The sequence below is a fragment of the Talpa occidentalis genome, unplaced genomic scaffold, assembly GCF_014898055.3.
Source record: "Talpa occidentalis isolate TD23 unplaced genomic scaffold, MPIMG_talOcc4v2.1 talOcc4.17, whole genome shotgun sequence".
NCBI classification, from domain to species: Eukaryota; Metazoa; Chordata; class Mammalia; order Eulipotyphla; family Talpidae; genus Talpa; species Talpa occidentalis.
Window position 1 is genome coordinate 44,186,474 of NW_023601754.1, and position 26,308 is coordinate 44,212,781.

The 26,308-nt window shown below is 63.1% G+C and overlaps 3 protein-coding genes across 3 annotated transcripts in view; 1 reads left to right on the forward strand and 2 right to left on the reverse strand.

The window, feature by feature from the left end:
- CKM (creatine kinase, M-type) lies at window positions 1-8,693 on the reverse strand. Its single transcript, XM_037516783.2, has 8 exons — window positions 8,662-8,693; window positions 6,637-6,848; window positions 5,400-5,554; window positions 4,880-5,012; window positions 2,720-2,891; window positions 1,412-1,535; window positions 849-1,038; window positions 1-424 (listed from the first exon to the last, which is right to left on the reverse strand). The coding sequence occupies exons 2-8, from the start codon at window positions 6,827-6,829 to the stop codon at window positions 246-248; spliced, it is 1,146 nt and encodes a 381-aa protein (XP_037372680.1). The 5' UTR covers window positions 6,830-6,848; window positions 8,662-8,693; the 3' UTR covers window positions 1-245.
- KLC3 (kinesin light chain 3) lies at window positions 895-22,424 on the forward strand. The gene is made up of 13 exons (XM_054697245.1): window positions 895-1,043; window positions 18,542-18,807; window positions 19,218-19,457; window positions 19,647-19,722; window positions 19,928-20,147; window positions 20,373-20,460; window positions 20,535-20,636; window positions 20,946-21,119; window positions 21,634-21,724; window positions 21,798-21,835; window positions 21,918-22,036; window positions 22,166-22,229; window positions 22,331-22,424. Exons 2-13 carry the CDS (start codon window positions 18,550-18,552, stop codon window positions 22,400-22,402), a joined length of 1,542 nt encoding a protein of 513 aa, XP_054553220.1. The 5' UTR covers window positions 895-1,043; window positions 18,542-18,549; the 3' UTR covers window positions 22,403-22,424.
- The window catches only part of ERCC2 (ERCC excision repair 2, TFIIH core complex helicase subunit), a 13,350-nt gene continuing 9,234 nt past the window's right edge, over window positions 22,193-26,308 (reverse strand). Inside the window, exons 16-23 of the mRNA XM_037516781.2 lie at window positions 25,530-25,593; window positions 25,109-25,230; window positions 23,903-23,995; window positions 23,760-23,832; window positions 23,516-23,586; window positions 23,285-23,428; window positions 23,016-23,159; window positions 22,193-22,686 (exon numbers count right to left, since the gene is read on the reverse strand). Of these exons, the coding sequence (XP_037372678.1) occupies window positions 22,594-22,686; window positions 23,016-23,159; window positions 23,285-23,428; window positions 23,516-23,586; window positions 23,760-23,832; window positions 23,903-23,995; window positions 25,109-25,230; window positions 25,530-25,593 (804 nt within the window). The 3' untranslated portion in view covers window positions 22,193-22,593. The remainder of the gene's footprint in view (window positions 22,687-23,015; window positions 23,160-23,284; window positions 23,429-23,515; window positions 23,587-23,759; window positions 23,833-23,902; window positions 23,996-25,108; window positions 25,231-25,529; window positions 25,594-26,308) is intronic.

Here is a 26,308-nt window from a genome sequence, read left to right on the forward strand (position 1 = left end):
CATTGCTTTTATTTGTTGCTTTGAGTGGAGAAAAAGCTGGGGCCCCAGATGTGCCCCGCGTCCGCTCTCGGAGCTGGAGCTCCCGGTGGTGGGCGGAGCTCTGGAAAAGGAGAGGCAGGTGCGAGGGAGCCCATTGGTTGGAGCCAGTGTGACTCCCGGGAAAGGGGCGGGGCGAGAGGCGAGGGGGCGGTCCTCGCTGGAGCCACGCCCCCTTGGCGGCCGTCTGGGCGGGGCCGTCGGGACGCCTACTTCTGGGCGGGGATCATGTCGTCGATGGACTGGCCCTTCTCCAGCTTCTTCTCCATCTCCACCATGAGCTTCACGCCGTCCACCACCAGCTGCACCTGCTCTACCTCGGACGAGCCCAGCCTGTCGGCGTTGGACACGTCGAACACCGAGCCCACGGCCGCCGTGTCCACACCGCCTGCGGGAGCGGGAGGCGGGGCGTGAGGTGCGCGCGGGGCGGGGCCCGGGACAGCCCCGCGCGGGCCGTGCGTCCTGCTGGGCACCGCTCAGGGCACGCGGAGCCTCTGAAATGGCTACTTCAGGGACCTTCCCCTCGGGTAACCCACATGAGGGCGCCGCGGGACGGGCGAGAGTGAGCCCCGGAGCCGGGTGGCAGGGGCGCCCGACCACCCATCCCGCCCCGACGGCCCCGGCGGCCCGGGACAGACAGCGCCCGCCGCCCCGCCGGGCTGAGACTACGTGGGCTCCCGTGAGCGAAGCGTGCTGATGCCCACGTGGAGAGCAAGAAGCTGAGGCTCACCGAGGGGCCCCCCTCCGGACCTCAGAACGCGCGGGGGTGCCCCACCTCCCCCGGACGCCGCGGGCGGGGATGCGGGCCATACCTGTGCCTCGCTTCTGCAGGCGCAGGCGGGTGAGAATCTCCTCGAACTTGGGGTGCTTGCTCAGGTGCTCCAGCTTCACGTGCACACCGCCGCGCAGCCCCGTGCCCAGGTTGGACGGGCAGGTGAGCACGTAGCCCAGGTGCTCGTTCCACATGAAGGGGTGGCCGGCTTTCTTGAAGATCTCCTCGATCTAAGGTAGGTGGAGAGGGCCAGGGTCAGCGCCGCGCGCTCACCAATACTCCCGCAAACCAGACGGGGTTCCGAGCGAGGACGGGGTGAGGGCGGAGTTCCAAGGGGGCGGGTCTGGAATACTGGGCGGGATGACATGGGGGGGTTGCATCTGCGTCAGCGGTCACTTTGGAGCGGGCTCTAAGTGGGCGGGGCTTGGGTGTGGGGTGAGGCGGGGTGCCCGGGGGCGGGGCCTTGGAAAGCGGGTGTGGCTTGTCTTGAGGGGCGGAGCTGAAGCACATGCAGGGGCGGGACTCCGGGGGACGCGCCCCAGAAGGCTGCTGGGGGGTGCTGGGTGGAGTCGTCGGAAATCATCCGCACAGGCAGGCCCTCACCTTCTGCAGCCCCACGCAGAAGCGGCGGAAAACCTCCTTCATGTTGCCCCCCTTCTGCATGGAGATGACGCGGAGGTGGTCCTCCTCGTTCACCCACACCAGGAAGCTCTTGTTGTCATTGTGCCTAGAGCGGGGCGCGGCCGCAGGCCGGGGAAACGCTCAGCGGATACGCCCTGTCCCCGCTTGCTCACGGGCCCACCGCTAGGGGATGGCAGGCCTGCGGCGCAGGGGCGGGGCACGAGGTGACACCGGCTTCCTCAAAATCTGTTTACACCGGGCCTCCCTGGTAGCGCAAGGGGGTGGGACGCAGCCTAAGAGGCTGGCCGCGGCCTCTGCAGCGCGTGTTCGATCCCCGCCTGGCCAGGGAGCAACCCACAAGGTGCAGCAGACCTCTCTTGGTTCACCCGCTGCTCCCCTCAGCAGTGTATTTCAGTAGATCTGCCTGTTCTGCTCCCCACTCTGTCTCTGGTGAATCCTCTCACCCTCCACCCCCTCTGGCCTGTACCCCAGTTCTTGTGTGCGTAAATAGATCATAAAAAAAAAAATCTGTTTACACCTGCAGACGCTAAGATCACAGGACCTAAGTAATCTGGAATCCTGGGATGCAGACTTTGTTAGGGTCTAAGTCTTTGAGCAGCGTCATAGACTTAGAATGTCAGACTCTTTGGGGAAAAGATGCTTGATAGATTCTGGAACCCTACATCTGGTCCAGAGGGTCTCCATGACATTGTGACATCTCAGAACCAGGCAGTGAACCAGAAAACTTTAAGATCTAAAGATGTTTGAAACATATAATCATAGACTATGAAACTGGCAGAATCCTAGAACCTAAAAATATTTCACGTCTTGAAATCTGAAACTCACATATCTGCAAATCTCAGAATCTGGGCTCTCTAATTTCTTGGGAATCTAGGAGGCTCTTCACCCCTTTTTAAATCTCCGGCTGTCGGAGTCAGGGATTCAAAGATTCCGGGCAAGTCTAACCGGCAGCAATAGTTAGTAACCAAGATCCTCCCAAGGCCCGGCTGTGCCTGGCACCTGCTATGTAGGTACTGCCCTTAAATCAACTCATTGAATCCTCCCAACCACCCCAAAAGCTACGAGTTATTGGATCCCAGTTTATAGATGGGGGAGCTGCGCCCAAGGCCACACGGCTAGTCAGCAGCGGCCTAGGATCTGAACCCAGAGAGTCGGCTTCAGATGAGACCAAAGTGGAGCCCCGAGACCCCACAGTAGGTGCAGGGTGAGGGGGCGGGCACGGGGGAAGTGGAGCAGGCTGAGGGGAGGGGAGGGGAGGGGAGGGCTCACCAGATGCCACGGGCGTCGGGCCAGTCCCGGGCCATGCCCGAGGCCAGCAGCAGGGGAGACACGGGCTTGTCGAACAGGAAGTGGTCGTCGATGAGCTGCTGCTGCTCCTTCTCCGTCATGCTCTTCAGGGGGTAGTACTTGCCCTTGAACTCGCCCGTCAGGCTGTTGAGGGCTGAGGGCCACAGGGCCAGTGAGCAGCGGCTCCGCGCCCCCCACGCGCCCATTCCTAACGGTGCCCAAACACTCTCCCCCAGCACAGGTTCCTGACCTCGCCCCAAAACATATGGGGTGCTGAAACCAGAACCCCCACGCAGGCGCAGCTCGCCCCGGCTGGCGAGACAGGCAAAGCTTAGGAATATTGTTCTAGAATAAAATTATTCTGGAATAATTATCATAAATAATGTAAACAAATCATCTATTTATATGTAATATAGAGATTCATATAGTATATTGCATTATATACCATATAAATTTATATGTATACATTCTAATAAATAATAATAATAAAATTGTTATATAATATAGAATACATTTGTTGTCTATATCCATAGGTCTCATAAATATTATATGTATTATGTCTATAATAAAGACAGTTGTAGCGGTGCATAATACACATTTCTATAATCTGTACATATGTATGCATCTCATATGTTACATCCTCTGCTACATGATATGTTATATATCATGTGCTATAGACTATATTAAGTTGCTGAAAATAAATTTCATTCTTTATTACATTATGTGCATAAATTACATACTTAGAATTAAAGTGCACTTCAGGGGCCTCCCCTGTGGCGCAGCGGTTGACCGCTGGGCTGCGAAGCTGCCTGCAGCCTCTGCAGTGCTGGTTCAATCCCCAGCCACCGGCAAGGGTCCCACATAGCGCGCAGACCTGTCCTGCTTCGCCTGCTGCTCCCCTCAGCAGTGTACTTCATCAGTCTGCCTGCTCTGTTCCCCGCTCTGGCTCTGGTGAATCCTCTCACCCTCCCGCGCTTCTGACTGTGCCCAGTGCTTGTATAAATAAATAAATAAATCTTTTTTTTTTTTAAGTAAATTACACTTCAAACAAGGGCAATCCGTTCTCAAAACCATCACCTCTATTTTAGGTCTAGGGTTATCTGTGCTGTTGCAGTGGTTCCCAAGCATGCAGCTGCGTGTGGACAGAGCCTCTGGCCATCTCCTCCCACCTCTGTGACCTCCACCGTAAGCTAGAAACTGGCTGAGGTGGAATTTACACTGCAGAAATAGGCAGTTGCTGCCAACCAGGTTTTGTTGTTATTGTTGTTGTTGTGGTTGTGTGTTCGTTTTTGAGTGTGGTTGTTAAACCATGCCTCAGACAACACTAACGGTGAGCCTCGGACGCACCCACCCTCTCCCAGGTCGCCCCTCAGTCTCTCTGCCCCGACCTGGGCTGGAGTCTGGTCCCCACTCAGCAGTCAGAGGGCTGCATGCGCCTGTGTCTCCTCTGCCCAGCGCCCTCCGTGGCTTCTGTGTCCCTCAGGCCTAATGCCAGCCCACAGGTCTGAACACCCCGGGCACCCCACCCCGTCAGCCCTCACCACCCGCCCTCCTCCCCTCCCCCACCCTGGCCGTGCTGTGCCTCTGACTGGCTCGGGGCCTGGCATCTGCTGCTCCACCTGCCTGGAATTCTTCCCACTGGGCCCCACTGGGCTCCGTGTTCTCGGTGAGGTCTCAACCCCTCCTTTCTAAGGTGCCCCCACCATTCTCTGCCACCTTCCTCCCTCATTTCCTGGCTTCGTGGAACTTTGGCCTTATCTTGTCCTTTCCCGGGTTTCTCTATTTCCCATTCATCTTGGGAGCCCCAGCTGCTCCCCCAGGACCAGGGTCACATCCGTGTCTGCTGAGGGGAGGGATCCCTGAGTGGGTGGAGGGGGGAGGCCAGGAGAGAGGGTGGCGGGGTGGGGGACGCAAGGGGGGGAGCAGTGGGTGGATGGAGGGGGCAGGAGGGAGGGTGGTGCGGGTAGCCAGCGTGGATCTGTGCACGGCCCCTCAAGTCTTGGCAGCCCCCGGACCTCGCCCGGCTGAAGCTGCCGCTCCCCAAGCACCTGTGCCTGCCATCAAGCGCCTTTTGTGTTTTGGAAAGCCGGGGGCCGAGACCTGCCCGCAGAGGCTCAGAGTGGGGGGCGGTGGGGGGCTCACCTTCCACGGAGAGCTTCTCCACAGCCCTGCGCTCCCCGCGGGAGCAGTGGGGGGGCAGCGTGTAGCCCTTGATGCTGCGGCCTGTGCGGACGCGGCTGCTGAACACGTAGTTGGGGTCCAGGTCGTCTCCACCCTGGAGGGCGGTGGGGGGTTAGGATTCTGGAACCTTCCTGGGGGTTCCTGACCCCAACCCAGCCTCCCCCAGACTCTCTCAGCACTCCCTGACCTCAGTTCATCCCGCCCTCTCCCCTCAGCCGGGGTCTCTCTCTGCATCTCTCCATTCCCCCAAGTGTCCCAGCTTGTTCTCCCTCCCCCTCCCCCTCCCACTCTCCCCCTCCCCTCCCCTGCTCCTCCCCCTCCCACCCTCCCTTCCCTCCCCTTCCCTCCCCCTCCTACCCTCCCCCTCCCTCCCCCTCCCCGCCTCTGTCCTCTGTGTCTCTCAGCCCCTCTCTCCCCCATCTCCCGCCTCCTGTTTCTCCCCATCTCTGAGATTCTGGGTGACCCCGCCCCCCACAGCCACCTTGAGGTTCTCGTGGTTGAGGTCGGTCTTGTGCTTGTCGGTGGGCTTGTAGCCCCCGTGGCGGTCCTGGATGATGGGGTCAAAGAGGTCCTTGAAAACCTCGTAGGACTCCTCGTCACCGGCCACACAGCCCACGGTCATGATGAAGGGGTGACCTGGGGAGTCGGGCAGAGGGCAGAGGGGCAGTCACCAGCACAGAAGGCCTGGGCTCCGGGCGCCCGCGGAGGCAGTGAGTGTGTTTGTGGGGAGACACGGGGCTCAGCGCACCCGCTGGGCCAGAGGGGAGAAGGCTGAGGTTTGCCAGGATGGGGAGGGGGGCTGTTAAGGTGGCATCTGGGGCCTGGGGAGAACGGTGCCATGGGGGGGGGTAAGGTGAGAAGGGCCTCTGGGGGGCAGCACAAGGCACTAAAAGTATTAGCACTTCAGGGCCTCCCTGGTGGCACAAGCGTCAGCACTAAGCTGTCGCAGCCTCTGCAGCACGAGTTCCAGCCCCGGCCAGGGGGCTACCCACAGGGCGCGCCAGACCTCTCCTACTCACCCGCTGCTCCCCTCAGCAGTGTGTTTCAGTGGATCTGCCTGTTCTGCTCCCCACTCTGTCTCTGGTGAATCCTCTCACCCCCCACACCTCTGGCCTGCACCCCAGCTCTTGTATGCATACATAAATACATCTCTAAAAAAATTAAATAAAAATATTACCACTTCAGAGACCCCCCCAAATCATGGGGTCTGTGCCTAAAGATTTTCCGAACCCGAGACAGTCAGCCCCCACAGATAATAAGACTTAGAAGACTGGCTTATTGTCCAGATAGGGAAAAGGCGACCTTGAGAGAGGGGGCGGCTCCCCTCAGCCACATGGGTCTGGTTAGACCTGGAGCCTGGTTCTGCCCCCCAAGTTCTGCTCGCCCTGGGGGAGCCTCCTGTGCCCTGACCTTGCTGTCAGGGGCCCTCCCAGGCTGGCACTGTGCACCGTGTGCGCCTCCGCTGTCCTCACCGGGTGGGTCCCCATCTTCTGGGTGAGGGAGCTGCGGCCCAGGGAAGCTCGCCTTGAATAGCCTCCTCTGTGGAGTGTCTCCCCCTGCAGCCAGGCCCGGCACACATGCGCCCGAATGTGCCACGGTGTCCCGTGAGGAAGGTGCCCATGTGCAGACGGGGAGGCTGAGGTCCAGGCAGGTGGGGTTCCCTGGCAGGTGGAGCGCCCCAGCCCCAGCCCGTCCCTGCGGGGCTCCAAGGGGCTTACCTGGGTTGTCCACACCTGTCTGGATGACGTCATCCAGAGTGAAGCCCGAAGGGGTCTCCTTGTCCCGCAGCTTCTTGTAGAGGTCGGGGGTCAGCACCTTGGCCATGTGGTTGTTGTGCTTGGTGAGGTCCGGGTACTCCTCCTCCGGCTTGTAGTTCAGCTTGAACTTGTTGTGGGTGTTGCCGAAAGGCATGGCGGCGGCGTGGGGGGGCCTGGGGCGCAGGGGGGAGGGGGAACTGGCTCACACCCCGCAGAGACCAGCCAGGGAATGGAGCGACCTCCGCGGAGGGGTCCCCTCCCTGAACCCCTGCGTCTTGATGGGGTATCCAGCCTCTCGGGTGAGGGTCCCGGCTCTGCCGCTCCCCGCCAGGGGACCCTGGACTCGGAACCTGGCAAGGGGCTCATTTTCTCGGGCTGGAAATGGAGCGCGGGGGCCCTGGGGCCTGCGCAGTACGGGGGGCGTGCATGAGAGTGTGGCTTCTGGCACCAGACAGCCCGGGTTCGAATCCAGCTGTGCTGCCAGCACTAGCTGTGTGAGCTCGAGTGAGCTGCTGCACCTCTCTGTGCTTCCCATGTCTCCTCTGCGAAACAGGGGCCACCCTGGCCTCCCCCTGGGGCACACAGCGGGGCTTATCGAGCCTGGAGCATGACGGTCATTCCTTTGCTGAGCTCTTACTGTCCCTGTTGTTCAGGCTGCTTTATGCGCCAGGAGCTGGGAGCAGAGCAGCTGTTGCCCGGAAGGAGTGAGCGAGCGCAGAGGAGACTTTCTCTCCATCAAAGCTCCCGGGGCTCAGTCAAGGGCTGAGGGCCTGGTGGGAGGGCTCACTGGCTACCCCCACCCCTGATTGCTGACAGGGCTCCCCAGGACTCAGTTGGGAAGAAAAGCTCAGCCTCTGAGATCTACAGAGTGCGCTTCAGATCCCACCATTGCCACCTCCCTGCTGCGTGACCCCCGGATCAGTGTGTCAGCCTCTCTGAGCCTCTGTCTTCTAGAAACTGGGTCTTCTCCAGGAAGTGTGTTCGAGCTCAGGCAAGTGGCTGACTGAGCACAGAGCCTGGTGTGGAGCTGGGGCCGGGTACTGTGGGGTGGCTGCTGTTATCATCACATGTGTTCCCAGGACCCAGAAAAGAGGGGTCGCTCTCAGTGTGGGGGGCCACTCACTCCCAGTTGCAGCAGCGTGGGAAGCGGTTAAGATGGTCGAAAGGAAATCAGGACCCGGGCAAGCTGAAGATTGGGGGGGGCCCACAAGAATCTTTGGAGTTGCTGTCCAGGGTTGGGGAGTATTTATAGAGTCTGGCAAACTCTCCTCCCCGCTCCAGCTGCCACCTCACAGCCACCCCCCACATTCCAGAGGCTCGGTTTGCACCAAGTCAGCAGGCCCAGGACAGGTGGGCCAGGGTAGCCGGGAGGACACGCATCCAGGACTCGGGTTCAAGGGCTTCCAGCGCAGACACCCCTCTTCAGAGGCCGCCCCCCCCAGCCCTGCTAGGGACGTGCCAGCAGAGGACCTGAGATTCGGTGGGCGAGAGGGAGGCGCACACAGAAACACCCCGGGGGACACGCCACCCCAGTTCCCACGGCGTCCACCGCAAACACAGCCGCAGCTCAGGGACCCCCCCCCCAGGGCTCAGCACCCACGCAGGAGCCACACACAGTCGGACACAAGGGCGCACGGCTGGGGGCCGCGGCGGGACCCAGAGGGCCCCCGACCTGCAGCCCCTGACACTCCCAGCGCCCCTGGAGCTTAGACTGGGAGGGCCCCCCGAAGGCAGCCCCTGGCAGGGCTGACAGCTGACAGCTGGCAAGACCCCTTTTGTCGTGGGGGTCCCTAGACCCTGCGCCTCAGGTAACTCGAGTCTCAGCGGGGTCAGGGGCTCACAGTGGAGGGGGCGCCCGGGCTGGGGTCGACCTCCCAGCACAGTGACCAGCCGCACGCCCCAGGGGTGGGGGTGCGTGCAGAGCCCCCCAGCCCCGCACCCGTGGGCACCCGCGGGGACCCTCCCCGGCTCCCCCCGCGGAGGTACCTGGCTGGGCTGTGGCGAAGGGGCCTGTCTGTATCCGGAGGCGACACTGACCCAAAGGGCGGGCCTGGCGCCCCGGCCTTATATAGGGGGCGGTTGGCTCTCGGCTGGGCGGGGCCGCGGGGGCCCGGGGGGCAGCTGGGCGCTCACCTCTGCCCTGAACCCAGGCAGCCCGTGCGCCCAGCCCATGACCTTGTATGGGCCGCCCCAGAGGCCGAGGCCGGCCCCCCCACCCCAGGCCAGAGCAAGTGCTGAGTCGGGCTGGCAGGGGCAGCTGGCCCCCCGCCGGGGACACGAGCCGGGCCAGGCGGCCGCCCTACCTGGCCTCCTCGAGGCTGCCAGCCCCCCTTGGGCCCGGCCCCCCTCAGCCCGCGGCCCGGAAGCCCTGGGAGCAGCGGGCCCCGCGCCCTGACTCTGCGGGAGCCCCAGCGGCCCGGCCGGGGCCTGACAACCGGTTCCCAGAAGAAGAAACAGGACGGACACTCGGACCCTCGGACTCTGGCTGCTGTGCCCAGCTCCGGGGCAGCCGATCGATGCCAGGGGGCGCTGGGGAGTGAGCGGGGAGCGCAGGCCGGGCTCGAAGGAGATTCAAACCCAAGCTCCAGGCCAGGGGGGCAGCAGGGGAAGCCTTGGGGGCTGGGGTGACCCTGGGAGGTTTCCGGGGTGGGGGCACAGGGGCAGCCCGGCCAGCAAGGGAGTCTATTTTTAGAGCGAGCCGTGCCGTTGCTCCGCAGAGACCCGAGGCGCTGGGAGGAGAGGCGCTGGGGGGGCGCGGGGGCAGGTGCTGGGGGTGGGGTCGCCACGTGTCCGGGTTAATTATAACCGGGCATCTCGGGTGTCCCTGCCTCGCCTCCTTACAAGGGCAGCCAGGAAGCAGTGTCCACCGCGGGGGGAGGGGGCTGGGCAGAGGCAGCGTTCAGGGCGCCAGCCCCAGACTTGGCAGATGGGACTAGGGCCTCCATCGCAGCCCAGACCTCAAGGACTGATTTTGTGGAGGGCGGGGGGGCATCGCCCACTGTCTGTCTGACGCCAAGGCCCAGAGGGACAGCTCCTCCAGGGAGCACCCGGGATTGCAACAAAGAAAATAACATTCCCCCTTCTCTCTGGGCTTCCTCCCTCCCCGGGTCTCCATGGTCCGATCTCTAGATCCACCTGTCTGAGTGCTGTCCTTCACAGTGAGGGAAACTGAGGCCCGGTGAACTGAAAGGAACGGGCCTGGAACGGACGTCATTCTGGAGAGGTGTGGGATCCGGTGCGAGGGGAACTTGGGTTCCCTCTGAGAAGAGTTTCACCAGCGCTCCCCTTTCAGCGGCCCAGGACGAGTTTCCCCAGGAGGCAGCGATGTTTCGTTACAGCCCAAAGGACAGGTTTATTATAGAAAAAAGGAAAGACAAGAAAAACACGCCTGTGTAGACGGGAACTGCCTTTTGCCAGGGCAGAAATTGCCCTGATGAGGGTCCTTCTTCGGGGAGGGCTGCGTCCTTTGCAGGGTTGTTATCTGCTGTCAAAGTCCTGACTTCTGGGGTGGGGCTAGGTTGATTGGCTAGGACAGGACGGGGACCTCTATAAAGGCCTCAGTCTGTACCTCCCACCTCTGGTCTGTCCCTCCAGATCCTTTCTCCTGCAGTGTGACACCTGCTAGATTGGCGCCTAAGGAGTTGTCTTTTCTAGAGCTGGGTCAACCACTACATCTGTCCTTTCTACCCCCACCTCCAGCTTCTGGTCTTGTGACGCCTCTAGCCCAGATTTTCTCCGCTCCGTCTTCGTGGGAACCCTGCCTGTCATTGCAACAGTGTTTACTGAACTCACAGTGAAGTGGCAGCCCCAACCCCTGCCCTCCCGGAGGTGACATCCAAGTGCGAGTGAGCAAGGGATATGCTGTCGTGAGGGGAGCTGCAGCGGAATAAGAGTCGAGAGTGACAGCCCAGCCGGGGAGGTCAGGTCAGGCCTCTCTGGGGAGGTGACATCTGAGCAGAGACCCGAGAGCGAGGACGGAGCCAGCCTAGTGGAATCTGGAAGGGGAACAGCAGGTGCAAAGGCCCTGAGGTGGGCGTGGCTTGGCCTATCTGAGAGACTGGGCTGGGGCTGGGACCAGGGCAGGAGAGGCAGAGGAGACATTGGGAGGGAAAAATGAAGTGGAGATCTGGTGCTAAATGGGAAAAAAAAAAAAAAAGATACCTAAATGCACAGCCTTTGCCACCCAAATGCTGTGAGTGCACCACCTGCAAATGCAGTTGCTTGGGTCTCCCCTGGTGGCGCAGCAGTTGAGCCCTGGCCTGTGAGGCTGCCCGCAGCCTCTGCAGCGCCAGTTCGATCCACGGCCGCCAGCGAGGGTCCCACATGGCGCGCAGACCTCTCCTGCCGCGCCCGCTGCTCCCCTCAGCAGTGTATTTCATTGGTCTGCCTGTTCTGTTCCCCACTCTGGTCTGGAGAATTCACTCATCCTCCCGCGCTTCTGACTGTGCCCAGTGCTTGTATAAATAAGTGAATAAATCTTTAAAAACAAAAATGCAGTAGCTTAAAGGTGGGTGGCGCGCTGGGCTCGCCGGGGAAGCTCTGCTCCAGACCGCCAAGAACAAGAGCGCAAAACCAGAGTGCAGTCCCTCACGCTGAGGCCCACGCCACTGAACTGAGACTTAGCACCATGACAGCTGGGCTCTCCCAGAAATGGGACCTTAAAGCAGCCCCCCAGGAGTGCCCCGGGAGCTCGCGGAGCAGCCCTAGTTAGGAAATCTGCCCCCTGGGCTCCTGGCTCCCCTAAAGGACAAAGGCTGTCGCCCACCCGCTATTTCCCCTGCCGTGGCTTCAGCCCGTTCAAGTCTTTCATGTCTGCAGCTCCTCAGAGCTCCCTTTGACCTGCTAGATGGGGTCCCGCCCCACTGGAATCCAGTTTCACCCAACCAGACTCTGCAAAATTGTAATAACTCAGTTTCTCGTTTAAGTTGCCGTGGTGGGTTGTGGGCTGAAGGGGGCATCCAGGCGGGGGCTGCCTCTCCCAGGATGGTGCCAGATGCCAAAGGAGATGTTCAAAGCCTCTTGAGGGTCAAAGCCGAGGGCTGGCGAGACTGTCAGCGGTGGTCCTTGGCCAGAGCAAGTCACGTGACCACGCCCAAGGTCAGGGTCATCATCCCGTTGCCTCGGTGGCTGAGGGCTTTTTTTTCCTGCTCGCTCTCCCACCTGCCCTCCTACATTCACGCAGAATCCGTGTCCACGGACAGTCTCGGCAAGGATGTTAGAAAATGGTGATCATGTGTGCTTTGGGGAAGGACATCTGGGGACTGGGGAGAGACACAAACCTACTTTTCACTCTATAGTGTTTTTGGTCAACCTTTCTCTGATGGTGTTTCCTTTTTAAATTTAAAGGGAGGCTTTGAAAAAAATGTGGCCAAAGAGGGAAATAGAAAATTATTATTTTTGGAAAGATGTATTTACTTATGCCTACAAGAACTGGGGTGCAGGCCAGAGGTGCGGGGTGGGGGGGAATGAGGGGATTCACCAGAGACAGAGTGGGGAACAGAATAGGCAGACTGACCAAAATGCACTGCTGAGGGGAGCAGCGGGGAGACAGGAGAGGTCTGCTGCGCCATGTGGGTAGCTCCCTGGCCAGGGATCGAACTCGTGCTGCAGAGGCTGCGGATAGCTTCATAGTGCTGACACTTAACCCCTTGCACCACCCGGGAGGCCCTGGGAATAACTGTTAAGGTGGGTGTGAGGATTAACAGTTCAGGAGCAGGGGCCTGGTGTCAGGCCGTCCTGAGTAAAGACTCAGAAGCTCAGCCCTGTGGGATGCAGTCAGCACCAAGTCAGCCTAAGGAAGCAGACACCGTCCTTCAGGCTTGCTTCGTTGTCTCATTTCATCCTCAGGACCGTGCTGTGTGCTGAGGGTGATCATGATCACCCCGTTGTGGAGATGAGGAAGCAGGCAGGCGCCTATTAGCTCCTGCCCCAGGTTACTCAAAAAGGAAATGGCAAGACTAGGATTTGAACCCGGCTCCACCCCCCACCCCCACACATGTTCTAATCCTTCCGTGAGGATTACTCACTCATCCCACAGCGGCCTCACAGAGTAAGCTGGTCTTGGGGATCCCATTCCACAGACCAGGCACCCGAGGCCCAGAGAAGTGACTTCCTGGCGCAGGGTCGCACAGCCAGCACATGGCGGAGCCGGGATTCTCAGGTGAGCTGCGTGGAGGCAGCTGCGTGGTGGCAGATCCAGAATCAATGTCCTGGGTCCTGAGGTCAAAACAATGGTGGGGGGGCCTCCCTGGTGGCGCAGCAGTTGAGCGCTGGGCTGCGAAGCTGTCCGCAGCCTCTGCAGCGCCAGTTTGATCCCCGGCCACTGGGCGAGGGTCCCACATGGCGTGCAGACCTCTCCTGCTGCTCCCGCTGCTCCCCTCAGCAGTGTACTTCGTCAGTCTGCCTGTTCTGTTCCCCGCTCTGGCTCTGGTGAATCCTCTCACCCCCCGCACTTCTGACTATACCCAGTGCTTGTGTAAATAAATAAACAAATCTTTAAAAAAAAAAAAAAAAGACTACATGGCAGGTGGCAGATTGGCATCCTGTCTGACAGAGCGGGAGAGGCACCGAATCTGGGGCCCAGCACGTGGACCCGCGGCGCCCTCTGCTGGAAACATCCTGTAGTGCTGGGGACTGGGGCTGGGAAAGCTCCTGTTGGGCCAAGTTCTGTGATCCTGGAATCCTGGGAGCCAGGCTTGGGCCAACTTAGGTTTTAGAATCTAGCCAGCTGGTCACTCATCAAATATTTTTACTAATGTAATGTTATGTTAAAACACAGGTTTGTTTGAAGGATTTATTTATTTATGCATACAAGACCTGGGGTGTAAGCCCAGTTGCAGGAGTGAGAGGACTCACCAGAGACAGAGTGGGGAACAGAACAAGCAGACGCACTGAAACACACTGCTGAGGGGAGCAGCAGGGAGACAGGAGGGAGGGGTCTGCTGCACTATGTAGGTTGCTTCCTGGCCGGCCGGGAATCAAACGTGTTGCAGCATCTGGCGATAGCTTGATAGCACTGTCTTTAACCCTTGCGCCACCAGCGAGGCCCCTTAAAACACAGTTTTGGGGGTGCATCATTAACAATCAACGTGTGTCCACTACATTGAGCTCACCATTAAAAGTGCAATCCTATCCTTCACCACACAGTTGACCCAACTTCCTTACCCCCTCCCCCTCTGGTAAGCACCAATGGTCTGATAACCTAAAAGTTTATTTTTGTCTATTTAGTTCATCCGTTGTTTATTTTCTCTATCTACCGCCCATGAGTAAAATCACATGGTTTTGTTTCTCTGTCTGACTTCACCAAGCAGGACTTTCTCCGAGTCAATCCACGCTGCTGTTGCAAATGGCAGAATTATATCTCTTTTTCTAGCTGAGTATCAACAAATATTTATTAAGCACCTCACTGCTCTGTTCTATTACTGATTCTAGTGGAGGAGAAAAAGAAACCAATCATATATTATCATATGATCAGTAGTACCCCCTTATCCACCGTTGCCGTCAGCCACCTTCCAAAAATACGACATACGATGCATTTTGAGAGAAATGTATATGCAAGAGAGACCACATTCACATAACTTTTATTGCAGAGTATTGCTATAATTATTCTATTTTATTATTTGTTTTTTAAAAAGATTTATTTAATTACTTATGCATACTAGAACTGGGGTACAGGCCAGAGGTGCAGGAGGGTGAAAGGATTCACCAGAGACAGAGTGGGGAGCAGAACAGGCAGACTGACTGAAATGCACTGCTGAGAAGAGCAGCGGGCGAGACAGGAGAGGTCTGCCGCGCCATGTGGGTAGCTCCCTGGCTGGGGATCAAACGTGCTGCGGTGGCTGCGGACAGCTTCATAGGTTGCGTCTTAACCCCTTGCGCCACCAGAGAGGCCCTATTTTATTATTTGTTATGGTTCTCAATCTCCTAGTGTGCCTAAGGTATAAATTAAGCTTTATCGGTATACATGTGTAGGAACACACAGTGCATAAGGGTGAGTATTGTCTGAGGTTTCCGGCATCTGCTGGGACTGCTGGAATGTACCCCCTGCAGATGTAGGGGGGCTATAGGAACCATTAGCGAATATAGGCGAAATGCTTCCTGTCCACTAGCGCATCTAGTCTTCTCAGTCCTTGACTATACCCATGTAAAGATTGGGCTAACTGAGGCACAGAGAGGCCAGTTACTTAGCCCAGGCTTGCACAGCCAGTCAGTGCTGGAATCAAATCTGAACCACAGTGCAGTGCTCAGCCCCGCGCCACCTGGCCAGTAAAGCAGCCCCCAGAGCACAGCCGGGACATGTGTGCCATAAAGTAATGTCAGGCTCTGAGGTTCCCTGAAGGAAATCGAGCACGGAGATGAGGCAATGTGTTGGTGGGAGGGTGTAATTAAGAAGGGGGCTATGAATTTAGAGGGGAGACCTCTCTGGGAGGAAGCGCCCCTGCGAAGAGAGACCAAAGCACCCCGGGGGGCAGGACAGGGCCCAGCGCGGGACGCGGGGGGGGGGGGGGGGGGGGGGGGGGGGGGGGGGGAGGGGCGCAGACAAAGGCGAGGCCGGCCTCAGGCCCCCGTCTGGGATCCGACGTTGCCGTTTCCTCGATTCCCGCTGCGCTGAGGCCGCGGCCTCCAGGCCCCGACGTGCCCCGGAGCTCTGCCCGGGAGCGCGGGCCCGCGGGGCGGCGCGGCGGCGGCCTCGCGGCGGCGGTGGGCGGGGCCGGCTCACCTGCGGGGGCGGGGCCCCGGGAAGCCCCGCCCCCGGGAGCGTCCCGCGGCGCGTCCTGGGCGGCCCCGGGAGCCGCGAGACGGGCGCAGCGCGCACAGGGCCGGGCGCGGCGGGCGGAGCGGGCCGGGAGCCGTCGGCGGCCAGGTGGGTGCCGGGAGCGCGGCGGGGGCTCGGGGGCCGCGACGGTGGGGCGCGGGCGCGGGATGAGCGCCGGACCTGGCGCACGCGTGGGTCCGGCGTCCCGGCGACGGGGGCCAAGCCCGGGACCCCTGGACGCCACCCGCCCCGCCCCGGGGCTCCCCGGGGTCTGGCGGCCCGGCGGGGACCGCGCCCCCTCCCCCGGGCGCAGGTAAACAGGCGCGAGCCCGGGGGCGGGGCCTCGGGGGAGGGGGGGCGCTTGTGACGGCCGGCCGGGCGGGGAAGCCGGGTGCGCGGGCGGAGCCGGCCGGCCAGGGGCAGGTCGTGTGGTTTGGGGGGGCTGGCCGCGGGGGTCTCCCGGCAGGGGGTGTGCGCGAGCGCGCGGGCGGAGGGAGGGCCGCGGCATGGGGCGCTCAGGTGTGCGCGAGGCGGCGCGCGGGGCAGGTGAGCGAGGCGGGGCGCGCGGGCGGGCCGGGGCGGGGGGCTGCGCGCGGGCGGGGCGGGAGCCACTTCGCGCCGCCGCTTCCCGGGCGGGGAGCGCGGCGGCCTCCTGGGCGGCCGTCGGGAAGGCGCGAGCCGCGGGGTGGCTGGTGACGGCGAGGGCGGCGGCCGTGGTGGTCTTTTTGGCCTGTAAGATGCGGGGGGGCCCCGCGGCGGGGGTGTGCCAGGGTGGGGGACGGGTGGACGGGCGTGTGGGACGACTCTCGGCGTCCGCGTGTGGGGGTGCACGTCGGGGGAGCCCAGGGGAGGCGTTCGCTGCCAGGGCTGTCACGCGTGGGGAGCTGGGGTGTGTGGAGGACTCGGCCCGGCCCGAGGGACTCGCGGCTGCCGCCGGCTCTGCGCGTGCGGCCGGGCAGTGGCTGGGGGGCCGTGGCTCGTGGCCGGGGGCCAGGCTGCAGGCGGGGCGGGCCAGGCTGCCTCGGAGCGGCGGGCTCAGCTGTCTGAGACCACGCTGATGCTGTGGGAGGTCGCGTGAACGATGTTTGTGATCCGGCTGACTCCTGAGTTCACATGGGCGTGAGTGTGTGAGGCGCAGAACATCACAAATAGTGTGGTGGAGACATGGACCCAGTTAGATGTAGAGGTCGATGACGACAGAGAGCCCCAGCGTGTGAATCCAGGGGGTGACACACTGTATGTCAGAGTGGGCAGTCGGACCTCATCTTAGTGCATTTTGTTTATTGCGCTTTGCAGATAATCCTTTTTTTTATCCTTTTTTTTTTTTAAAAGATTTATTTACTTATGCATACAAGACAAGAGCTGGGGTACAGGCCAGAGATGCAGGGGGTGAGAGGATTCACCAGAGCCAGAGTGGGGAGCAGAACAGTCAGACTGACCGAAGTACACTGCTGAGGGGAGCAGCGGGGAGACAGGAGAGGTCTGCTGTGCCATGGGGGTAGCTCCCTGGCCGGGAAGGGCACTCGTGCTGCAGAGGCTGCGGGTAGTTCATAGGTTGTGTCTTAACCCCTTGCGCCCCCAGGGAGGCCCTAGATAATGCATTTTTTACAGGCCCCTACACAGCACAAAGATGACAGCTTGATGGCATTTCTTAGGGGCAAAGCCTCTGTGAGTAAGGTGTGTACATTTGTTGGGACATCCGGCGGCGGCACAGCGAGCAGACTGCGGCCCAGCGTGAGCATCATTTCACATGCACTGGCAACGCCCAGAATTCGCTGATGCACTTTACGGTGATACTCGCTGGACCGCGGCGACCTGGCCCTGGGGTGTGTCTGACGCCGACTGTGTGCATTGCAGCAGCTGCAGAAACCGCTGGGCAGGGGCGAGGTATGCCTGAGAGGGGGTGCAGCACCCCCTCTGCGTGTCTGCACAGCTGTCTGTGCCACGGGCACCCAGCGGGGAGTCCGAGGTCAGAGGTCATGTGTGTGTGTGTGTGTGTTTGGGACTCAAGTGTCTGGCAGGGCGCCTCATGCCAGGGAGACTCGCTGGCTGGCAGGCGGGCAGGAGAAGGCTGGAGGCGGTGGGCAGAGGGGGGCAGGCCACGGGGCGGGGCCGTCCTACTGGGAGGGGCGGGCAGAGTGGGACTTGGTCCCGTTTTCCAGGCGAGGGGAGATAACCCACCCGTGGTGGCTGCCCCTCTGGGAGGGGAGTGCGAAGGCTGTTGTGGAAGGACGTGTGGAAGAGCGAGTCTGTTGTGCGGGACTGCCAGGAGGGGGTGTGAGCGGGGGTGCCCTGCGGGGCCGCGGGCGCGTGAGCACGTGCATCGGGAGGAGGGCGAGCGCCGTGTTTCCCACAGGGCGGGCCGCGGGCCTGTTTCTCGGGGCGTGGGTCCGGCGTGCGCTCCCCAGAGGCACCCCCAGCGGGCCCTGGGCCCTGTCGCCCACACACAAGCGTGCGAAGTGACGCGGGAGACCCCACCCATTCCCGTCCGGGGCGCAGACCCCCGCCGTCCCCACGCTGCCGCACGTGTGTCCCGGCACGCCCGGGCGGGGGCCTGTCCGCGGCGAGGGCGGCGCCCCGTTCCCCCCGGGTCTGTCGACTCCTCGGGCCCCGGCGGACACCTGGGCCCCGGCCGGGCCCACCCCGCGCTGGCACCGCAGCCCCTCGGCCCTCGGCCGCCCCACCCCGCCTCCAGTGGCCCGACTGGTTCCCAACAAAAACAGCCGAGAATGAGCTCACGGCGAGGCCGCCGCCTCCACACGCCCCGCCTCGCGCCGGCAGACGAGGGCGCCTCCTGGCCCGGGTCACAGCTGGAGCTCGGGGCCGGGGGGAGGCGGGCCAGGTGGGCTGACTGAGACAGCTCCGGGCCTCTTGGGGTTCGCGGCCCACGGTCGGGGTGGAGTTGCCAAGCACGGGCGGGGGCGTGTCGCTTCCAGGCGGGGCCGGGCTGTGAAGGGTGGGGGGCGGCCCACCTCCCCAGAAGGCTGATGGGCGGGTGTCGGGGGAGACGGCTGGGGGGGGGGTCCCGCTGCTCAGAATGGGCATGAAGGCGAGGGGGCCGGCCTGCCTGGCGCGGCGGTTTCCCCGACCCTGGTCTCCCCCCGCCCCCAGGAGCAGCCATGTCGGTGCAGGTGGCAGCGCCCACAGGCGCGGGGCTGGGCCCAGAGCGCCTGAGCCCCGAGGAGCTGGTGCGGCAGACGCGGCAAGTGGTGCAGGGGCTGGAGGCGCTGCGGGCAGAGCACCACGGCCTGGCCGGGCACCTGGCAGAGGCCCTGGCAGGGCCCGGCCCAGGGATTGGCTTGGAGCTGCTGGAAGAAAAGCAACAAGTGGTGACCCACTCCCTGGAGGCCATCGAGCTGGGCCTGGGAGAGGCCCAGGTACGGAGGGGCAGCGATGGGGGGAGGACGGGGAACCTGGGGGCCGGGTAGGCGAGCGGGGACGTGGGGAGGCCTAGGGCAGGCCTAGGAGGGGGCAGGCTCTCGGCCAGAGAGGGAGTGCCCTGGGCAGCATTTGGGGGGTCGTTGTGTGTGACAAGGCCCCCTGCACTGGGCGGGATCCTTTGCGGAACTGTGGGTCCAAGGGTGGAATGTGCCACAGCCTTGTCCTCATTTCTGAGCTGGTGCAAACGGGAACCCTGGGCAGGCTGTGGGCACGTGTCTGGGAGCCACTGAGCACCCCTGGAGCCACTTTGTAGGGGTCTCTGAAGGACCTGGGGGACCCTGGGCAGGACGGGGCGCGCTGGTCTGAATGAGCCCCGGGCTGAGCGGGCCCCGCCCCCCACCCGCAGGTGCTGCTGGCCCTGTCGGCGCACGTGGGCGCGCTGGAAGCCGAGAAGCAGCGGCTGCGGGCGCAGGCCCGGCGCCTGGCGCAGGAGAACGCGTGGCTGCGGGAGGAGCTGGAGGAGACGCAGCGGCGGCTGCGGGCCAGCGAGGAGGCCGTGGCCCAGCTGGAGGAGGAGAAGCGCCACCTGGAGTTCCTGGGCCAGCTGCGGCAGTACGACGCCCCCGCGGAGAGCCAGGAGAGCCAGGTGCCCGGCCGGCCGCGAGCCCGCGTCCCCGTCCCTCCGCAGAGCCCCGCGAGCCCGCCCGCGGCTCCCCTCAGCCCAGAGGAGGACCCGGGCTCCCGCCCACAGCCGCCCTCAGACCCTGAGCTCCAGCTCCCGGTGTGTCGGCGGCGCGCCCGGCCCTGACCTCTGCCTCTCCCGCGCCCTCCGCAGCAGCCCGAGTCCCCCCCTCGCCGCGACAGCCTGGCCTCCCTGTTCCCCAGTGAGGAGGAGGAGCGGAAAGGTGGGCGTCGGCCCTGGTCTCCGCAGGGGGTGCGCAGGGCGGGCAGGGCAGCAGTAGGGGGAAGCCCGTGATGGGGGGCGGTGACAGGCAGGCCCCCCCAGGCGCGCCCCGCGTCCCAAGCCAGAGGAGGGCGGCGAGGCAGCCATGTCCTGGCTGTGCGGCCCCCCGAGGCAGGCTGGAGGCCGGGGGTGACCGCACCCTCCCGTCCCAGGCCCCGAGGCGGCGGGGGCGGCGGCAGCGCAGCAGGGCGGCTACGAGATCCCGGCCCGCCTGCGCACCCTGCACAACCTGGTCATCCAGTACGCCGGGCAGGGCCGCTACGAGGTGGCCGTGCCGCTGTGCCGCCAGGCGCTCGAGGACCTGGAGCGGAGCTCGGGCCACTGCCACCCCGACGTGGCCACCATGCTCAACATCCTGGCGCTGGTGTACCGGTGAGGGGCCGGGGAAAGGAGCTGGGGGGGCTCCTCCGCTCGGGCGAGGTTTTGGAGATCCTAGGAGAGTGGGGCCGAGGTCTGGGGGTACGGGGGCCCCATGCTAGACTCGGGCAGTGTGAGACCCAGAAGAGACCTGCCCCTCCAAAGGGAGCCGCCCATGCTGGGGTGAGCCTGCCCTGGCACCTCAGCCTGGCTGACCCTGCACCCCGGGCCGCCCCACAGGGACCAGAACAAGTACAAAGAGGCCACAGACCTTCTGCACGACGCCCTGCAGATCCGGGAGCAGACGCTGGGCCCCGAGCACCCCGCGGTGAGTGAAGGCCCGGGCGGGCCGGGGCGAGGGGAGCTGAGCCTCCCACGTCTGACCTGCGCCCCACCCCGCAGGTGGCCGCCACCCTCAACAACCTGGCGGTCCTCTACGGGAAGCGGGGGCGCTACCGGGAGGCGGAGCCCCTGTGCCAGCGCGCCCTGGAGATCCGGGAGAAGGTACCCCCCGCCCGTCTGTCTCGCTGGGCCCTGCTCACTGGGCCCTGAAGCGCCAATTCCATGACCCGCGTCCTGTGGTGCCCCGTCCCCGTGACCTTTACCCCCCTCCCCCACGTTTGGTGCGAGCCCTGCTCCCAGCCTCATGCCAGGCCCTCGCCCGCAGCGGCTTTGCCCGCGCCCGCCGACCACTCCTCACTCAGCTCGGCGGCCCTTCAACCCCTCCCGCCCCCCGGGACCGCCGTGACCCCAATAATCCTGCTCGCTGATGCCTTTCTACCCCCCACCCCATCTCCCTACTTCAATCCCTAGGTCCTGGGCGCCGACCACCCCGATGTGGCCAAGCAGCTCAACAACCTGGCCCTGCTGTGCCAGAACCAGGGCAAGTTCGAGGAGGTGGAGCGGCACTACGCCCGCGCCCTGAGCATCTACGAGGCCCTGGGGGGCCCCCACGACCCGAACGTGGCCAAGACCAAGAACAACCTGGTGAGGGCGCTGCGGGGCGCAGCTGGCACTCAGGCCTGGGACCTGTTCCTTCCCACCCTGGGGAGGCGCCCACTGGCTGCACCCCGGCATAGGAACCCCATGTGTGCCTGGCACTGAAGCAGGTGTCCCCCAAGACTCGGCTTCCACGCCGGGTCCCGTAGACAGCCCGAGTGAGGGGAGGCAGACGCTAGCTGGGAGCAGATGGCATCGCAGCCCTTTATTGAGTCCCCTCCATAGTATTCTCGTTCCTGTTTCTCAAAGGACCCTGGGAGGCAGGCGTTACCCCAGTTTGCACACGAGCAAAGCGAGGCCCAGAAAGGTGGTGTCACCACCCCGAGGCGGGCCAGGCTCCGAGCCACCTGCCCCGCGCAGGGAGTGGGCCCGGGCCTCAGCCCCGCCGCTGGCTGAGCCCCGTCTTGGGCAGGGTGCCGCACTGGTCCAGTTCGCCCTGCAGAGGAGGTCCCGGGGGGCTCCTCCAACTTAACAAGGTCACCCAGGCCACCCCCTCCCGCAGGCCTCAGCCTACCTGAAGCAGAACAAGTACCAGCAGGCAGAAGAGCTGTACAAAGAGATCCTCCGCAGGGAAGACCTGCCCGCCCCTCTGGGTGAGTCCCGGCCCTCGGCCCCCGCGGGCGCGCCACGTCTGCCGTGCCCTGACCGCGCTCGTTTCTTCCCCAGGAGCCCCCCGGGCAGGCAGAGCTGGGGATTCGGAACAGGTAGGAAGGGCGGCGGGCTCGCGGGGGCGGGGGGTGCCCTGGACGGGATGGGAGCCCTGAGCGCTGTCCCGGGACCCTGCAGGGCCTCCGGAGGAGCAGCTCCTTCTCGAAGCTCCGCGAGTCGCTCCGTGAGTCCATCCGGCGCGGCAGCGAGAAGCTGGTGTCGCGGCTCCGAGGCGAGGTGGCGGCGGGGCCAGGCGGGTGAGTGGGGCCTCGAGCTGTGACGGCCTCGGCGTCTGCGACCTCCGGCCCCCACTGCCCACTAACGCCCCAGCTCCCCCCTCCCTGGGGCGCGCCGACGCCCTGACTCCCGGCCCCCCGCGCCCGCAGGATGAAGAGAGCCGTGTCCCTCAGCACGCTGAGCGTGGACGGGCCCAGGGCCGCCGGCACCCAGGTGAGGGGCGGCCGGGCTGCGGGCTGGGGCGGGAGGACTGCGGCCTGGCGGTGTGGGGTGTCCCCTGCCACGCGCACCGAGACCATCCCGTGTGTCCCCAGTTCCCCAGCCGCCACCTGAGCGAGGCGTCGCGGACCCTCAGTGCCAGCACCCAGGACCTGGGCCCCCGCTAAAGCGCACAGGACCTCGTGGCCGCAGCTGCGCGGGGAGGGCGGGCGCGGGCACCCAGCTGTGGGCTCCGGGTGCCCGCATGTCCTCCGGGGCAAGGCTGATTAAAGCGGCAGAGTCACAGCAGTCGCGTCGTCTACCTGGGGCCTGCGAGGCCCTCCACACCCCGCGCGCACCGGCGGCGGCCACCCGGGGGCTAGAGCTGCTGCGCAATCTGCTCTATCCTCCGCAGCGTCTCCTCCGACTCCAGCTGCTCCAGGCTGAGCAGGGACAGGCCCAGCTGGTCCTCCTGGAGGGAGAGGGAGGAGGAGGCGGCGTCAGACCGGGCAGGAGGGGGCCGGGGGCAGGACGTCAGTTTGTAGGATGTAAGGAGGTGACTCTGCAGACAGCACAGGCCCGAGGGAGGGAGGCAGCGGCCGGAGAGCTGCTGGTGCCCTGGCTAAAGGAGGGTCTGCTTTCCAGGGCACCGTCGCCCCCACATCCCTGTCCCTGACTCCCTGGGGCTCCCCCATCTGGCATCTGTGGCCATCTTCGGGGCTGCAGAGAGAAGCAAGGGGCCTCCCTGGAGGAAGAGCTTATGGGGGGCGGGGCGGGGGCGCTGTGTGGCCTTGTGCTCACCCGGTGGAACGGCTGTGCCATCTGCCTCAGGAAGTACTTGGCCACCTGCACCCCCTCATCGACAGTGAGGTTGAGGTTGGCGTCTGTGAGGTGCTCCTGGATCCAGCGGGGCAACTTACCCCGCTTGTCAGCCCGGGCAAAGCGCTTTGAGCAGGAGAGAGAGGGTGAGGACCTGGTGGGGAGCCGCCCCTGCGCCCACATCGGGAAGAGGTCTGTGGGGGGCCCACCTGCGGGGGGGGGGGGGGGGGAGGGCAGTGCAGTGCACACACCTTGTCAGCAAAGACCATGAGGCCGTAGTCAGTCTTGCCCCGGATGGCCCGGCCCACGCACTGGGCGGCGTGGCGCATGGCGTCGAAGGTGAGGAAGTCATTCTCACGGATCTGGAACTGGTCTCGCAGGTACTCCAGCCGTGCCTGTGGGTGCGAGGGGTGATACGGGGTGATGAGGGCACCCACCTGCCCTCCAGCACGCCCCACCGCAGCCTGCACCTGCGCCCTCACCTTGAGGATGCGGCTCTGGGTGTAGACGTAGGGGACGCCGAACATGATGACGGCCCGTCCGTAGTGGTGCACTGCGTGGGCGGGGAGCAGCAGGCGTGAGCGCGGGGCCAACCTCAGCTGGCCCAGGAGGCGCAGATGTTCGGCGTGAGGAGTGCTGGGTCGGGCACCAGGGGACAGAGAGCACAGGCGGCCGGGAGCTGCCCCGTGGCGGGGGTGATGGCACCCAGGGGCCCTTCCCACTCACCAAAGTCGATTCCCTCTGACACTTTGCCTCGGGCTACGGAAAGCAGGATGGCGCCTCGGCCGTTCTCGCAGGCCTGCAGAGAGCCTGCGCGTGAGCCTCCCGCACCTGCGGGGCCTCTCGGCCCTAGGCCCGGCGGTACCCACCTCCTGGTACTTCTCCAGAGCCACACTGGTCTCCGCGCCGTCTTGGGTCTCAATAAACAGCAGCTTGTTGCGCTGGATGTTCTCCAGGATCCCCTGCAGAGGGCGGCAGGGGAGGAGACTCAGGCGAGGCGGAAGCAGGCAGAGGCACACAGTGAGACCGACACTCAAACATGGAGACCGGCACGTTGTGGTTTTTTGTTTTTCTTAATATTACATTTTTATTGAGGTATCTTTGGCTGACAACAGTGCATATTTTAGGGTGATAGATTCATTCATGGGGGCTCCCTCCACCTCCTACTCATTGTTGTGTGCAAAGAGCATGTTTGCTGTGGCATTTTAAAGTGGTGTCTCAGAGTCACTGAAAATACTTTGTGGGACGTAGTGACCGTCTTTCCCAAGCCGGGCCCAGGCCCACAGGGGGTATTTAGAAAGCGTGATGCACACAGGGTTGATTTCCATCCTGAAACAGGAGTGAAGGGTTAGCGAAGTGCGTTGATGGGTCCTGTAGCTGATTAGGGACCGGTGGGCTGAAGGAGCTTGTTTCACAGGGCCTGCCGGGCTTACGCCTCTTGCGTCAGTCTCAAGCTCCTTAATAGGTGGGCTAGAGCACTGCAGGCTGGAGGCCTCCCCGGTGGCGTAGGGGTTTAAGGCTCAGTGCTGTCAAGGCGAAACGGCCTGAGTTCGAGCCCCGGCCGGGGAACCTCACGCAGGTAGGGTGCGGCGGACCTGTTTCTGTTTGTCCGCTGCCGTGTAGAGTGTGCGTGTAGAGTGTGCGTGTAGAGTGTGCGTGTAGAGTGTGCGTGTAGAGTGTGCGTGTAGAGTGTGCGTGTAGAGTGTGCGTGTAGAGTGTGCGTGTAGAGTGTGCGTGTAGAGTGTGCGTGTAGAGTGTGCGTGTGTGTGCGTGTAGAGTGTGCGTGTAGAGTGTGCGTGTAGAGTGTGCGTGTAGAGTGTGCGTGTAGAGTGTGCGTGTAGAGTGTGCGTGTAGAGTGTGCGTGTAGAGTGTGCGTGTAGAGTGTGCGTGTAGAGTGTGCGTGTAGAGTGTGCGTGTAGAGTGTGCGTGTAGAGTGTGCGTGTAGAGTGTGCGTGTAGAGTGTGCGTGTAGAGTGTGCGTGTGTGGCTTATCTTCTTCCCTTCCTCCGCCTCATTGCACTGCTCCCCCTGCCATCTAAACACTTCCCTGGGGCATTCCGCGTACACCAGACATACCTGCTCGTACCAGGACGCCACGGTGCTCTCCATGTACTGGTAGCTGGTGAAGAAGGCCACGATGCCATCCGGGACCACAGCAGACATCTCCAGCAGGAGGTTGCCATAGTTCCGAATCACCGCTGCAGGGACGCGGGCCTTGGCGACGTGCTCCCGTGTCCCCACAGCTGTGCTGCCTCAGCCACCCTGGGACCTCCCGCTTCCCCGTGACTGTGTAGGCTCCTTCAACCACGAGCCCCACTGACCTCCCTCACGCTCATCCTCCCCAGGTGGAAACATGGCCCAGATTCCCCCCCCCCCCCCCCCACACACACACACACACACACACACTGCAACTCTGCCTTCACCCACTTCATTTTGTGTCCACTACTGCAGCTGCTCCCCACCCACCCCACCGACACAAGCCGCCGGGCCCGCATACCAATATCCTCCCGGGTCTCAAACTTGGAGCTGATGGCCACCTGGTCGTTGCCGCGGCCAATGATCTGCGGTGGGGGTGGGGGGGCGGTCAAGACAGCAGCGCTGTGACGCAAGTGCCCGCGCCACCGCGCTTCCCCAGACCCACAACACTGACGTCCCCTCCACTCCCCACTCCTGGGCCACGAAGATAGAGGACCCGAGGCTGGGAGGAGAGTAGCCAGCCCAAGGCCACCCACGAAATAAATGCTAGGGATGAAGGGACCCCACATCCATGTTCTTGTCCGGGAATTCCCACCCCGCCCCAGCCTGTCGCTTACAAGGTTCCAAAGTAAACCCTCTTCCCACCCTCAACTCTGCACCCCGGCCGATGGCAACCTCACAAAACCAGGGTGCAGCATCAGGTCATCACTGGACACCCCCCTCCCCAACCCCAGCCGCCAAGCCATCATGATCAATTTCAATGCCCAAAAACTACGGTTTTAAGTCTGGCACTAACAGCAGCAAAACCAGCTATGCCTGCTGCTCCCTGGGAGTGTCCCTACTGTGGTGCACACGCCTTGCTGGAATATCTGGAATATTCTCAATCCTAAACCACCTCTGGCCCAAGGGCTTTGGCCAGGGCACTGAAGGCCTGTGCTATGATACCCATTTTATAGATAAGGAGGCCAAGGTAGAGCGCCAGGGTCAGCTACCAAGACCACAGCTCAAAGGGGACGCGGGAAAAGCCATGTTGCCCAAAATTTTGACTCCCAGAGCATCTCCCTAGGGCAGGGCCCGGGG